Consider the following 16,063-nt stretch of genomic DNA (forward strand, 5'->3'; position numbering starts at 1 on the left):
CCACTTCCAGGAACCTCTGAAAACAGAAAGTCAGTCCAGTGCTTTTTTTGGTAACTTGGTGGCAGAATTTATTTGGCAGTGAGACTTGCCCTGGCTGCTGGGAGGCCGTTTTCAGTGTTTATCCTTTTAGTGTGAATATCCGTGTGTTTCTCGGCAGCCCTGTTAATGTACTTGATTAAGGGCTGTTACTCTGGGTTGTTACAGAATATATGGTGAAGGCATCTTTATTAGCCTTCTAAAATCAGAAAATGTTGAATTCTGAAACACATTTGGTCCCAGGGGTTGTGTCACACAGGGTGTCAGGCAGAGTCTCAGCTCCTGCTCCCCATACAAGGACGCAGGATATGGTGAGGCCAAAAAGGAACACCCACGGAGCATAGATAGGGGAGTCACACCACTATATTCTCACTGGCGGCATCCGCCTCTCTGCAATCCGCTCTTGCTAGCTCAGCCACCATCTTCTTGCTAGCCCCCATTTTCTGCTAGCGTAGCCACGGCAGTTTTATTAGTGGCCAATGGCTCACTGGTCACAGCCGATGGCCAACTAGCCACAGCTAATGGCCATGCAATCACAGTTGATGGCCATTTACTACCTGAGCCAGCACCTTTCTACGTGAGGCCGAAAGCCTGGAAACTGCACTCCTGGCTCCATCCCCACAGGTTGGTTTCCAAGAAGTTGTGAACCCATAGGAGATTTTCTTAGTAAATTGCAGCAAAAACTTTTTTAGGGTGGGACATGGGGAACAGAAGTAAAACGGCAGCCCCTGTTTTATGAGGAAATGGTCTGGCTGAAAAGGAAACATGCTCAGTGACCAGTTAGGGGGACAGGTGGAGGTGGGGGTGCCCCTTAGAAGGGAGTCATCCCGTAGCCACCCTGGGCGGTGCAGTGTTCCAGCTGGAGGCTATTGGGCATTTCAGACTAGTTTGGGCCACTTGTGCTCTGCCTTAAGTGACCCTGTGTCCTGAGAACAGGGTCTCCAGTGGTGAAGGAGGGCTGGGGGCCACATTGGTGTGAGAGGTGGAGTGGGGGTGGCAGGAGGAAGCGGAATTGTCATGCTCCCCCTCACCTGACAGCCCCTGCTGCTTACACAACAGTGCCAGCCCTGGAGCTAAGTAAGCAGACCACACATTTCTTTAACTTTTGTAACTTCCCCATGTTTGAGATGGGTTGTGTCACCTCTGGTTGCTTTCCACATACTGATTAGCATGAAGCCCTTACAAACCACCAGTCTTCTTCTGAGAGAGGCTGTCAGAGCCTAGGCAGTGTCCCAAGTCCCATCTTATGTAGGTACCTGTGCCAGGGTCCCCAGGGCTCAGCGAGTGGGAGCGTTGACAAAAGTGGGGATGAAGGCAGGGCTGAGGTGGCTGGCCCTGCCTTTTCAGTCTGAGATTCTGAGCCCTGGAATCATGTGGTTTGTGTTAGATGGGTCACTTCCCCAAGCAGTTAAGATATAAAAATAGTAAGTTAGGTCTTTTCTCATAGTTTTTAGAGTGTCCCACTAGGGCAAAGATAGAGACTAGATTTCCCTTTTTCTTTAGGAGTTAGTTTTTGTTCAGCCTGAACTGATACCACCCAGCGGAAACCTCCTTAGCAAAATTAAAAGAAAAAAAGAAAAAACCTGCAGTCTAAACAGCCGCTTTTACTGAGCACAGGAAACCAAGTTATTTATAGTTGCAACACTGTTTTCTAACTAAGTTGATTGGACTATTACCTGATTAGAATAAGGTCCTGATCTCATTTCTACAGGATTGTGAGACTCGGTGTTTGCCCCTCAAAAGCCAGTGACCAGGAGGGATTTCTTATCCCTGAAGAATCAGGCCATGTGACTCAGCAAAGGGATCATGTGTGACTAGTTAGTTACTCATAATGCCAGAGCTCCCAGTGTATCTGTTCGTATTTCGAAGTATTCATCTTGGAGGCCCAAAGCCCGGAAGGAGCGAATTACTAACCTGTTTGTTATCAGAGTGAGCCTGCTACGTCCTGCTGTGTTACACGCCGGGGGACGAGAGAGCAGTTTTTATTGCCTTACTGTTTTAATTTTGAGCCACCCAAATGTTGGTGGGTTTTTTTTAATAAAGAAGTTTATTTTCATGGAATGGATTTGCTAGAACTTTCATTACTCGGACTATCTAGATAAAATTAAGTCAATTAACTTCTTTCTCCTAAGTTAAAGCATTATTTAGACCAGGGGTGTCCAAACTGCGGGCCACGGGCCAACTGTGGTCCACAATCCATTGTTAATTGGCGCTCAGCAAATGCCAAAAATATATTTAGTTTACTTAAATAAACCAAGTGAGGCAATATGTACTTCACCTCGAGTGAGTGGCCCAGCTGTTTGTGTATTTTACCACATATGGCCCTTGGTGAAAAACGTTGAAAAAAGTTTTGACACCCCTGATTTAGACTATATCCAAGATTTAATAATTCAGAATTGCTATGCATTTCATTGTAGACCACTACTAAAATCCCCATGCCCCAGCCAAACTCCAAAACAAGTAAACCAGAACCAAACAAAAACCCCACAGCAGATGTGTGTTCTGAAACTCATTCATTCATGGGGGGGGGGGGGTGGAGAGGCGGTGTTCACCTGGTTTTCTCCTTGAATACTGTAACCTGACCATTTTAAAGCAGTTTGGCCTTGATTCTAAAGAACAGCTACTTTGTAGTAGAGACATAATTTGTCTTAAATTACTGTAGTGACGATTTACTTTTAACTTGAACCAAAATGTTTCATTGATATGTGTGTGTGATAGAACTTATATCAAAGCAGCATCATTTCTGATCCTCCTGTCTTTTAAATTGTCTGTGGCAAGCGTGTGTGTAGTCTTCCTGGGGAGAGAAAGGAGGAGTGGGCCCTCGGTGCAGGCTGGACCCTCTCAGGTCTCCTCTGAAACTGCCCCGGGCACTTCCTCCTGGTGTGTGCCCCTGCATTGTGCCTTCTCTGAGCTGAGTGCACACTGCTGGCTCTGAACCATTCCGGAAGACACTGAGTACTAAGTAACAGGAGATAGCTTTTCCCAGCCCGTGCTGGGTCAGCCCTGTGAGTGTCTCCTGTGGACGCCTCCCCCAATCCTTGCTACGACCCTATGAGATGGTTTTGTTATCTCCACTTACAGATGAAGAGGACACAGGCTCAGAAAGGTCAGGGAACGTTTCCTGAGTTCACAGTGCAGGCAAGCGATGTCGCTGCTGTTGTCAGCTTCTCCTTGCTGCCTGGAGCCTCGCAGCCCCTGTATTGGAGCTGAAGGGTTTCCTTCTACCAAGGCAGCCCCTTGGACCCAAGTCCTTGCTCCTGAATGCATATCGAGAAGTTTTATCAAACGTTTCTATTTCTGGTAGTTTTCAAAACAAAAGAACACTCGATGGACCTAATTTTTCTAAATAAGGAAAAGAATCGTAGCAATAGAAGAGCTGCAGAAATTTCTTCTTTTTTTCATTTTTCATACTGTACTAACATTGTAACTTACTGTGTCAGTCTGCTTCTGGACTCCTGGGCCTTTTCCGTGTGTTTTACAGCTAGCTCCTCCCCCACCCCGTCCAAACAGGCTCCTGGAGGAGACATGCCATGGCTTCTGTCTCTTCCCTAGCTGGTTCCAGGACTGTCACCTGGGGATAGGCAAGGTCGTCTGTCAGTAGCCGTGTGTCCAGCCTTATATGGCTGCTTTGTGACACCTTAAAGGTGTGGGCTTTGTGGGGAAGCCCTGAGTGGAGCAGGTAAAGTGAAGAGAGCCACGCCCACATGCGTTGGCTGGAGGGAACAGGTCACCTGGACGACTGCACAGGTGAGCCAGGCTGCTCTCTCCTGTCAGTCACATGCATAGTTCTGTGGGCTGTCACCCTTTTGTTGGTAGTTCCAGCAAGAAGGAAATGTGAACATTCATTCATCTCAGGGAATAGAATTTTAAATGTATTAACAGTAAGAGGAGAAATTTATTTGCATGGAAGATACTGTGCAGCATTTTAATTCACCAGCAAGAGGATGGGTAGTTGCTAAGCCCGAAATGGTGCCCTGAGGTTTGAGTAGGTAAATGTTATTAGTCATTGCACTCAATATAGTAACATGAATAGTTTTGTTCCTGATTAATACGTGTATTACTTTGGTATGTAGGGTACTTTTGTTATTCCGAAAAGTGACATCAGAAGATTTCCAGTAGCAACATGGGGCAAGAGGCTGACAGGCTCAGTGTCCAAGTAATTCATCTCTGGTGCAGACACGGAGCATTTCAAAGGCGAAGGAAGGTCCTAGAGATCTCAGAGCTTGGTTCCCCAGCACCCTTTAATGAGGGCTGGTGCTCAAAAGGGACCTAATTTGCCCAAGCTCACATAACTAGTTGGTGGTCTTGAGACCCCCCCTCTGGACAGTCTCCCTCTGCAGAAACTTGGGGCCCTGCTGAGAACACTGCCGCCGCAGTCCAGAGAGTTAGGTCCCATTGCTTCTTGGGCCCGTTGCTCCCAGGTCCCCCGGGAGCAGAGGATGGGGTGCCAGCTCCTTGGGACCTGAGCCCAGCCACAGTCAGCATGGCGAGGTAGTGGCTTCTTTGAAGGCTGCTGTTGTGTGGTAAAATTCCATAATAATTTACAGTCTACTCCATAACTCCCCGGAGTTGATTTTGATGGAAACAGTGTTTTAAATGTAACCAGTTAAACTTAGTGTTTAACTTTGTGTTTCCCACATCTTCAAGTAAAATGCATAAAGTGTTTATTTTGTGGCTTAAGTACGGCCCCAGACCTGTGCTGTGAACCTGTGGCCAGGCTGTTTCAACAGGCGTGGCCGGCCCGAGCGCTTCAGCCCCCACCCCGCCCCATTCCACTCCGGAGTTTTAAAGCTGTGGTTCCAGTCCTGTCAGGCCCGACACCCTTTCTTATAACAAGTGTTTAACATCTTCGTCACTAACCTGAAAGGAAATTCATACATGGTAACATCTACCGGCACACAAATGTCAAGTCAGTCGAATGTTTTAACTGTAACATTAAAAAGAAATAACATGAAGGTAAATTGTGACAACAGAATATGGATCTCGATGCCAATATGTTGGAATCAGTTTGTAGATCTGAAAATGCTAAAGCGTTTTCTGGCTGCTTGAGTAGCCTGGGGAAACTTCCTCACTGTGTGGCCTGTCTCCATGCAGGGTGGTCGGCATGCCACGCTCTGCTCCTAAATGTCATTACGCGCCCCCCCCACCCCCATCGCTGGGACGTCCTAACTCTCCCACCCCAGCATTTCCAAAATGCCCTCTGAATAGTTGGCACTTCCCACATTGACAATTGTCATCGCAAAGCACTGTTCCTCCATGGTGACCGTAAGTGCAGTCACAGCTATAAAGAGAGGCCGCCTCGTTGGGGACTTACTGTCAGCGTAAGCCAGGGTTTTGGAAAGACACAATCTTGACGCTGCAGTAAATGCATGTGTAGCCAAGGGACGCAGTGGGGCAGTGGATGTTTGCACAGAGGCCAGGCAGCCACCGTCTTGGAGCTGCTGGCCCGGCGTGCTCCCGCCTCCATTCACGCTGGACCAGGGGAATGCATTGTCCAGTCCACCTGGCCACTGTGAATAGCAGACTATTTTTAGAATCCATTGCATCTGAGGGGTTGGGGGTTTACATAGAAAACAAAAGTCGGTGGCTGTTTCCACTTCCTGTAGCAAAGGCAGCTCAGCAAAGGGACTCTGTCACAGCCTTGTACTAGTCACTCCTGTACCGTCTGCTCTGGACTGGTTTAAGTCACTTTAACGTGTGTGTGTGTGTGTGTGTGTGTGTGTTCGTGTGTTCGTATTCCAAGGTTCCAGCCCTCATCCCCTCCCTCCCCCAGCTTCGGGAGCTGTATTCCTTCATCATTCGGGGAAGAATCACACTCAGACTGAAGCCCCGGCTTGTTTCTGAACAAAACGGGCTCTTCGTCACCACTTCAGACATCAACTAACTGCACAATAGTGTTCTTTTTACATTGACACGAGTGAACTTTAAACGCATCTTAAACTTTCCCCAGGAGTTACGTCATGTGGCCTGAAAAGAATTCTACTAGTTTTTTAATTCTGCCTGATTCTACCATCTGGAGGCCAAAATGAATGTGTAGAGTCCATACCATGACTTCCTCCTGCTTGTGGAGTCCTCCAGCTGACAGACTGCTCGTCTCTGAACAGCCCCACGTGACACCTGATGAGAACGGGGTGGGAGGTGGCAGTCACTGGTGTCCCTCGTGGGTGGGTGTCCGAGGCCCAGGCAAGATTCTTAAGGTGTGCTGACAGCCCCTCCCAGCAGCTGTTGCAGAACGTCAGTACCCACCGTCACCAAGTGCGTAGTCACACGTCGGTAATGTACAGTGAGGGTCCCCTGCACTCTGCCTGTTGAAGGTGGCTTCCCCAGCGGCCATTTGGTGCCTCCCAGCCTGGGCAGAGGAAACAAGGGAAGCACCTCTCAGTCCATTTCTGAAGAATTGCCCTGGAGTCGAGGCACACCCACCCCTTCTGGCTTCCATGTAGGCCTCTGGGGCCCCTGGTGTCATGAGAGTTAAGAGCAGAATAAGAACTGTTTCTGTGACTGCAGAGTGAGGTGTCTTAGGATATAGAATTCCGCACTCAGCTGAATGCCAGGAAAGCTTCGAAGCTCAGGACGTGTACAGCCAGGGTCCCCTGGGTTACGAGGGGCTCGGGAAAGCCAGTGAGTCTGCTTCCTCTAGCACCGCCTGCCCTCTGAGCAGTCAGGACTTGTGGCCCACCAGCGTGTCATGATTGTGTTCTCTGGGAGCATCGTGTGGGGCCCTCCCGCAGCTAATGAGCCAGGGCCACAGGTACCACCGCGCTCTTAGAGCCCCAGAGGTCACTAGAATTGGGGGGGTGGCGGCCCCACCCTGGGCAGCATCGCCTACTGCATACGACTCCTCCAGACCAGAGGACAAACGAGGATGGAAGCCGTGTGTGGGGCCCGGCTAGGGGACACGGCATGCCCTGCCAGGGCTTTCTCCTGTGTCCTGGAGAAAACTTCTCTTTCCAGTTGTTCTCAGCCTCGGTCCCCAGCCTGAGCTGGGCTGTCCCAGTTCCCTGACCCCGAGGAAAGGAGCGGCGTGATCTTTGGAGGACTGCTTTTTATTACAGCTCGGAATTCCTGGTGCTCTGAGCAGGCCTGCGGGGTCTCTGGAGGGACAGACGTGCGTCTGACTGTTTGTCCTGCAGCCTGTGTCCTGATCCTGCAAAATCCACTTCGTCTCTGTGGTTGGGTGTAGAATTAGAGCCACTCGGCCCTGGGCACAGGGATCCATCACAAAGGTGACCCTGCTTTGCCGAGACTTCTCCACATCGCCCTCCAGCCGCTGTCCAGCCTGGCCCGGGTCTGTGCCGCCGAGAGGGCATGTCACAGAGAGAGGTGTCACCTTGGTTGTCTGTCCCCCAGCCAGCCTGTGCCTGCGAGAGCCCAGCTAGGAGGCCCCTGCGGCTTGTAACATTGGCTTAGGAGGCCTTCGGGCTGACCTGTGCTTCTCTGTGTATTTTTAGCATCTCTCCTACCATTCATGTCACCTCAGGTCAGAGTGCGGTCACATGTACCAAATAAAATCACAGTCAAATGAAATGTAAAAGTGTATCTTTGCAGTTCAGGGTTCAGCTTTTTAGAATTGTGAGGCAGCTTAGGTGGTAAATGGAGTCTTCCCATCCCAGCCATCTCCTCCATCAAAGGGTGCCTTGCTTAAAAAACCCAGTATCTATGAAGCTCTGTTTATGGGATTCCGGGCCAGAGCGGCAGGATTCTTGGGGGAAGGGCCAGGCCTGTCCCCTGTAAGGAGAGGTGGAACCTGGCATTCCTGACCAACATTCCTGAGAAAGCCAGGGAGCCTGGATCTGGTCAGAGGAGCGCCAGGCTGGGTGGAGCTCCTCCCTCCACTGCACCCTAACCTGCAGGCAGCATCTGAACGGAGAAGGGAGAAGGATGGGGTGGGGAGAGAATGTGTGCCACACTCTGGTGGCTTTAGCCATAGAACCCCAGCCACCTCCTAGCAGCCAAGAGCAGGGTTTTGGCTTGGGGCGGTTTCATTTCCTTCCTTCCTCTCTCCTCCCCTCCCTCCCTCTCCTCCCCTTCCTCCCTTCCCTCCCTTTCTTGTTTTCCCTCCCTTCCCTCCTTTCCTCCCCCCTTCCTTTAAAATTTTTGCTATTTATTATGAAAACTGTCAAACAATCCAAACTTTGATGGGATGACAGAAAGCAGAGGTCCTCACACTTGAGTTGTGCCGGCACCCGGGGGCTGCACCCCCTCACCACCCCAGGTTCTGACTCAGCAGGTATGGTTGGGGCATCAGATTCTGCATCTCCCGCAGGTCTCACGTGAGGCCCCTGCTGCTGGGGGGAGGACACTGGGACAGCCATTGGTTTAAAGAGCCCACGTCCCACCTTTGGCCCCAACAACTGTCAGCCATTTAGACCGCTCCCAGGTTATTCTAAGGCAAACCTGACGGAGATCTCATCATTTCATCCTGAAATATTTCAGTATGTATCTCAGCAAAGGTGACATTGGGCAGAGGCAGGAGACTGTCCTAAAGCAGAGCGTGTGGGTGTGTTTTGGTGGCGTCCTGTGCACCAAAGTGTCTGCGTGGTGGCTGGTGGGGCTTCTCCAGGTCCTCTGGCTGCTGGGACCACACGGGCCTCCTTGGGACCTCAGGCTCCCGACCTCTGTGCAGGCCTCTCTGCTGTGCTTCGTCCTCTGCGTGCAGCTCTGCAGCCCCGCACACTCCTGTCCATGTTCACAGGCTCGTCTGCCCGGAAGCAGCCCCTTCTCACTTTCTGGACTTCCTGCTGCCTTCCGCACCCCGCTTCCTGTACCCGTGTTTCAGCCAGAGCGATACTTCTAGAACAGAATTCAGACCTTGCTCTGTTCCTTCTTACAAACCTTTCAGTGGTTCCATGTTCCTTCAAGATAAGGTTCCGGATACAGGAGCCGGGCCTGTGCCCGGGCCCTTGGGACTTCCCACCCCGCCACATGCGCTGGTCGCACACCCCCTCGCCCGGGCTGTCTCCTCTTTGCTCCTCAGGCTTTGCCTTAGGCCTCATGTCCTCCAGGACGCCTTCCTGGCACCCAGGATTGGGTTACGTTCTCTTCCAAAGCCACCAGCTCCCCACTGTGGCATTTGTCACGTAGACATGGTCACCGATTGCTTGGTCTGCGTCTCCTGAGACTGTGGACCCCAATCACACTTGGGAAGTCCCCCCTTTTCCGCCCCCCGCCCCAGCTGCCTTGAGGTGTGCTGTGAGTTGGGGTGGCCGGGCTGATGCGCTGGGCTGGTGCTGGCCAGTGAGGGTCCCCTGCAAGCCAAGTATAGACAGTGAAAGTGAGCATTTGAAACTCTAAGCATGATGCCATGGGTGTGACCTCTAGCACGTGAGCTGATGTTGCCCAGCTGGTCCTGCACCGGCCTGAGGCCACCAGGCCCCAGAACTGCTGCCCATGGCAACTGCAGGGCCGGCCCGGGCCTCACGTGACAGGAATCCGTGTTTGCATGTCACCACAGCAGACTGTCCCTGCCTTGTATCTTTCGTTCATTTAATGACACGATCATGTCAGACGTCTTCTCTGGTGACCTCACGAGGGTCAGGTGAGTGATCGTTACCTCTTGTGCTCCGTGTCAGGCTGTTTTGTGTTCTTGGCAACGTCTGTGTTTTGGGGTGAGTTGTGTTGTCAAAACTCGGTCGTTTTCCCTTTCAGGTTTCTCAGGCCTGTATCAGGGTTTTTCTGCAGATAATCGTCTTGTGCTCCCAGAGCTCGGTGTGCACGGGCTGTGCACCAATTTAATGCTGGCTCACAGATCCGCTGGTTCTCTGGTAGCCAGAGGCCCAAAAGCGTGCCTGTCACCACGTCCTCTGTCATGAGTGCTGTGCTTTCCACGTCCGAGTCCCTCTGGGATCCTGAGAGATGTAGGTACTTCATAGGGTGGCCAGCGCAAGGACTTGAAATTGAGCTGAAGTACAGATGTGTCTCCTCTCTAAATTCTAATCTAAGGTGAGAGTGGACTGCCGCTGATCTGTCTTCCAGATTGGCTGGCTCATGTCCTTATAAGGAATGTATTCTATCACTTGGCTTCGTTCCTGTGGTTCCTTTATCAACCTAGGCCCATGTCCTTCCAATCGGGGGGTGTATCCTCAGGGACAGCACGGCCGTGTTGGGGTGGGCATGAGGCCGCAGGGAGGGCAGGCCATGACGGGAGCCCTTTCCTGGGCGGCTGGGGTCTCAGGGGACATTGTTTTGGAGGCCTGCCCGTCTGGTAGGGAGGCCACCCCAGGTGGCACACACTACCCCCTCACATAGGTTGTCTCTTCAAGGATCTTTGCCCCAGTCCCAGGCTCATCCAGACCAGAGTGAGGTCGGGGGCTGGACGGGCAGGCCCCAGATGCCCGTCAGGTCCCAGAGACACTCACACCGTGACTGCAGGAGTCACCTCCTCGTATCAGCCGTCTACTGCTGTGTAACACACTTAGCAGCTTGGATCAACACGTCTGTTCTCTCACAGTTTCTGTGGGTCAGGAGTCTGGGCACAGCTTAGATGGTCCTCTGCTCAGGGCCTTCGGCCGTGGCCGACGTGTCAGTGGCTGCACCCTTTCTAGACCTCCGGTCCTCTTCCGAGCTCAGGTGTTTGTGGGCAGCATTTTCCTCCCGCTGTGATAGGTCCGAGGTCCTGTTTCCCTGCTGGCTGCCAGCGGCGTCTGCTGTCAGCTCTTAGACGCCTGTCCTGTGGCCCCTGACACGCGCTCTCACGCGTGGCAGCTTGCTCTTTCTACACGGGCTGGGCTCCTGGGGGCCACCTTAGAACCCTGCCTGCTGCACGTGTCTCTCCCTCCCCCCCTCTGGAGCCCCTTTCCTCTTTCTTACATTCTCACTCCTCACTCCCCTTCTTCCTCCACGCCCACCCCTCTTTTCCCAGTGCCCCACCCTGTTCCTCCTTCCCACCCCAGCTGACGATGGGCTGTGGCTGCCTGGTCTGCACTGGCCTAGACGCTGAGTCGGCAGGCTGCCCTCAGAGTGCACATGGCCCTCTCGCTGGCCCATCCGTGGGGCTGTGGGAAGTCAGGGCAGCTGACGTCCGTCTGGGGAACCTTCCCTTCTCCTTTTCTGCAACGTTACCTTTCACACCTTAGGAAATTGAAAATGAGCAACAAGGATCAAAGTTCTGATGCAATTGTGACACCCCCTAATTTGAAAGACCTGGGCCTGGGTTGATAAAGGAGCCACAGGAACGAGTCAAGTTATAGGATAAATTCCTTATGACGACACGGCCAGCCAACCTCAGAGACAGCTCAGCTGTGGTCCATCTTCACTATGGATTAGAATTTAGAAAGAATAGGAATTTGTAATTTAATAGAAGTGTGGGGTGGGGGAGACAAATATCCCTGACGCCAGTGCCCGCCCTCCTGACATGAGCCTGCGGTGCAGGGTGCCAGCCATTGGGGAGACACTGCTCCATGAGACACGCGGGCCACACACCCCCACACCCGCGCTTGCCAGCCCCACTGACCACAGCAGAAGCCTGCTCACCCTCTCTGATGGTCCCAGTTTAAGATTATCAGGGAACAGTGAGACATTTGGAAAAATGTGTGCAGAACTAGTGGAAGAATTACAAGTGTACCCCTGAAAAAATTAAGTGGAAAGAAGGAAGGATTTGTTTGACACCAGGATTTGTTCGACCACCTGGGTCCTGGTACACCTGTGCCACTCACCTCAGCGGCTGTTGTGTCACCTGAAATAGTGATGAAGCATGAGATGGATAAAATGTGCAACACTGTTCAGGTGCCAGGTTCACTGGCGCTGGTGGCCCTGGGCCCGCGTTTTAAGTGTCCTCAAACAGAATGTGGCAGAACACCCACAAGGTGACAGTTAAATGGAGGCAGCTTTTTTTCAGTGTGTGTCTTCTAACAGCTAGAACCATGCCACTCTGGTCCTTGTCTTGAGAAAAGATGGGCACTGCAGGTGTTGACGGGAAGCCGAGGGCAGCAGGGCATCTTGAGAGGTGCCCGGTCAGGAGTTCTGGAAAGCTGGATCAGAGTCCAGCCCCAGTCGGGCGCATTTGGCAGCTGCTCCTGCTCTGCTCCCTGCTCTATAAAGGGAGGAGTTGAACCACTGGCCTGTGGTCCTGTCCAGTTCTAAAGCTTTGCTTCGTGCGTTAGTCTGTTATAGCTCCAGAGGAAGGCAGACTACCCAGCCCTGCCAATTGCAGGCTGTGTGACCTTGGGCAAGTTACTTACCCTCTCTGTGCTCCCTTACCTATAAACGGGGGTTGGTGACAGTATCTACTTAAATAGAGCTGTTGTGAGGAGCACACATAATGTATATAAAGCCCTTAGAATAGTTGTAACTGCTATGACTCTCATTCCTGACCACTCTCTGAACTCCTACAAGTCTGTGATGCGTTGTTGTATATTTGTCAGAAACTCTGAACAAGATTTTCTTTCAGCAGCACCCCATGAACCATGTAGTCGAAAGGAGCCGCTGGTTTGTCTTCTAATAAAATCTCTGGGTCTGTTTCAGGCGGAGGCCAGGCTGGCGGCGAAGCGTGCGGCCCGCGCCGAGGCCCGAGAGATCAGGATGAAGGAGCTGGAGAGGCAGCAAAAGGAGGTAACACGCAGTTCTTTGTTGCTTCTTTTCACGGCGTTTTTCTTTGCAGTAGATGTGCCCACGCAGAGGCACCTGTCCATTGGCTGTGTTCGTAATCAGAACACACTTGTGCCTCTGACTTTGGTTCAAGGTCAGGCCGGGGCGGGCACATAGCACGAATGCCAGCCGTGCCTGCCCCGGACGCCCAGCGAGCATCCTACACAAAGCCACTTGCCTGCTTGGGTCTTCCCAGCACGGCTGTCTGGCTGGAAGAGGTGCTGGCTCTGAACTTCAAGGCCTAACTTTGAGCGAGAATCCCCATCCTCTGAATTAAAAATGTGAAAAGAGAACAGAGGATTCGTTTTTTTAAACTAACCAGACTGTTTGGTTTAAACATATTTTGCCTGCGGTTTTTATACGTTTTAAAGTTCCATGAAGCCTGACTGCTGCATGGGATACAGAATGCAGAGTAAACACCATGGATGGAACAGCTAGGGGAGAAATTGCTCCCCATCCCCCTCCCCGCCATCCCCCAGGAAAATGGATAGTAATGTGTTTACTCACCTGTTAATGGTCTTTGCTACTTATTTTCATAATCTTGGGCTGGAGCTAGAAATCACGTGGACAGCTGAGGGCTCTCTAACTGGCAGTTAGAGCAGTGAGCTTTTCTGTGACCTTGAAGTCACCAGGGAATGAAGTGAGTCCCTCTCCAGGGGACCCTGGCCTCCTGTGGGCCACGCCCTGTGCAGGCATCCTTGCCAGGTCCCGCCAAAGGCTTTTCTTGTTTGGAAGATTTGAATTTAGTCTGTTGGGGAGAGGCAGCTAGCTGCCTTCCCCAGGGCTGGTTTTCAGGCACAGAATCTTGTTTGGTTCGCATGGCCAAATTTGAAAAGTCAGGCCAATGTTTGGGAGATTTCAGGTAGAGATCTGGATTTCCAGTTTCTCTTAAAACCATTGCAGATTCTGCCACATTCCCAAGGTCGCGTTCCCAGCGGGGTGAGGCCCCAGCCACCAGCCCCAGTCCCTCTGGGTCCCTCTCTGCCTGAGGAGTGTGCCATTCCCAGTGGAAATGTGTAAGCGTGGAGGGACACGGCCAGATTTGAATTTGGGGAGGAACGTTCTTCCTCATGCTTTGAAGAACGGGTGCAAGATTACTAGAAACTCAAGCCCAGGACTTTAGTTGGGGAGTCACACCATAGTCCCAACGACGGGAGGGAGGGGCCACAAGGCAGTCCCCACAGTGATCTGGGCTGGGGGTTCGGGGGGGCTAGGGGGGGGGACATGGCTCCTGAGGGACAGGCCACACCACACGCCAGCAACTGTTGGGAGATGACCGTGTTTTAGTCGTTACTTGTCCTGTGTTCCCACGTGAATAAAGACATTCAAAAGTGAGTCCCCCCCTTCCCCTCTTTGTTGGAAATACAAATGGAGTTGTAAGCAGTCTCTGGTTTGTATGATATTTTGCCGCCAGAGTTAACTTAGTACTTTAATTTTTTGTACTTTTTTACTCTTCATTTATTCAAGGAAGGACAGGGTTAGCATTTTCTCAGTGCCCTCCCTCCAGAATTGCGTTTATCATTTTAGAATTGGAAATAGATACTCCTGGAGTTTCATGTTAATTATTCGGACTTTAAAACTTCCTAAGGCCTGAGGGTTGACCGGAAACACCTCCCCACCCCATTGTCTTGGAGAAGGGAGAGGATGGCCCCTAATGGGTGCCCCTCTGTGAGTTCACAGCATGACCCGGTCATTCAAGGAAGCATTTTCAAACGCCAAGAGGAGGATTAGGCTGGGGAGAAAAGTTAGCAGATCTCGTTTGCTGATCATTGTCACAGGGCTGTATAAGGAGCCACTCTCAGAGCCATCAGAGCCCCAGGCTGTGTCTGCACACTCAGACTCTGGGATAAACCATGATCCTTGAAGGCCACCTAAGGGAATATTCTTTAGCCTAAGCTGTTTTTTAATAATAGATATTTAATGACAAGTTGCTTTTTCTAACTTCCTGGTGTCCATGTCTCTTTTGAATATTGCTGCTCATTCAGTACATACTTGAAAGCCCACTGTGAGCAAGATACTGCGAGACCCTTCCCCTCTGATTTAGAAACCAGAGTGGCTGTAGGGCCTTAGGGTGCTCCTGCAGTGGGGAGTGGGCGTTAGGGCGCTCACAGGAGGGCATTAGGGGCCTCACAGGAGGGCATTAGGGGACTCACAGGAGGGCATAGGGGCCTCACAGGAGGGCGTTAGGGGACTCACAGGAGGGCGTTGGGGGACTCACAGGAGGGCGTTGGGGGACTCACAGGAGGGCGTTGGGGGACTCACAGGAGGGCGTTGGGGCTCTCACACCTTGGGCATTAGGGCGTCACACCGTGGGCCCGTGTCTCAGGACGCATCACCATGTTTGGAGACAGTCGCTTCATTCTTCTGCACCGTGAGCCACGCACCCTCCTCACGGCTCATCTGGTTTTAATCAGCTTCCCTGGGCTCTCCAACTGTCCCATTTTTTTTTATATTAAGGTCTCAAAGGAGTTCTTGCTGTGCCCGGTTTTGCCACACTTGATTGAGTTTCAACACAAACTGCTCTCCTCTCGTTTGTAAGAATTTGTGGGGGACTGTGGCTGTCCCCTCGGCTCTGTGCCAACGGACTCAGGAGAAAGATGGCAGGGATCCTGCTGGGAGGGGAGGGAGAGGAGCTACCTTTGGTTTCCATGATCCTGTTGGTAATCATTTATACTTTTTCTCACATTTAAGAGAAAGTTACTTTTGCCAAAAAATACAAATGTAAAATTTCTGCAAAATCAAGGCAAAAATGAATTACAAGTACAGAGTATGTACGTACATAGCTATCTTCCACATCAAACATGTGGATAAAATAGATTCTATCCTGAATTATGCACAGAATTGATTTAAATACATACTTGATAACATAAACAGGTTATTGCTTGCAAAGTTCTTTGGCAAAAGTTCTTGATTTAGAAAATACAAGTTAAGGAGCAGCTGGATGGCTCAGTTGGTTAGAGCGCCAGCTCTCAGCAACAAGGTTGCCGGTTCAATTCCCGCACGGGATGGTGGGCTGCACCCCCTGCAATTAAAGATTGAAAACGGGGACTGGACTTGGAGCTGAGCTGCATCCTCCACAACTAGATTGAAGGACGACTTGGAGCTGATGGGCCCTGGAGAAACACACTGTTCCCCAATATTCCCCAATTAAAAAATAATAATTTAAGAAAGAAAAGAGAAAATACAAGTTAAGCGGAATTAAGCTAAGAAACCATCTATTTGAATGGCCTCCTTTAAAAACCAAGCACCGTTTCTCCGTTTGAGTCACAGGAAGTGCTCCTCTGTTTCATTTTAATTCTACATCAGAGTAATCCTGCTTTTCAAGCAGCCAAAATACAACTGCTACACCAGGATGGGAAACTTGAAGTCTTGGCCTTTTAGTTTTAGTCGTGTAGAATGTGTGTTTGGAGTTGGGAGGGGGATTCAGTGACTGTCACCGCCC

The 16,063-nt window shown here is 51.2% G+C and overlaps 1 protein-coding gene across 50 annotated transcripts in view; it reads left to right on the top strand.

The window, feature by feature from the left end:
• The window catches only part of LRRFIP1 (LRR binding FLII interacting protein 1), a 131,136-nt gene that overhangs the window by 56,454 nt on the left and 58,619 nt on the right, over nt 1-16,063 (top strand). For all 50 annotated transcript variants that reach the window (XM_081050595.1, XM_081050589.1, XM_081050592.1 and 47 more), the window contains exon 2: nt 12,499-12,585. In XM_081050595.1, coding sequence (XP_080906721.1) covers nt 12,499-12,585 — 87 coding nt within the window. The remainder of the gene's footprint in view (nt 1-12,498; nt 12,586-16,063) is intronic.

Source organism: Rhinolophus hipposideros, assembly GCF_964194185.1.
Source record: "Rhinolophus hipposideros genome assembly, chromosome: 6".
Classification (NCBI taxonomy): domain Eukaryota; kingdom Metazoa; phylum Chordata; class Mammalia; order Chiroptera; family Rhinolophidae; genus Rhinolophus; species Rhinolophus hipposideros.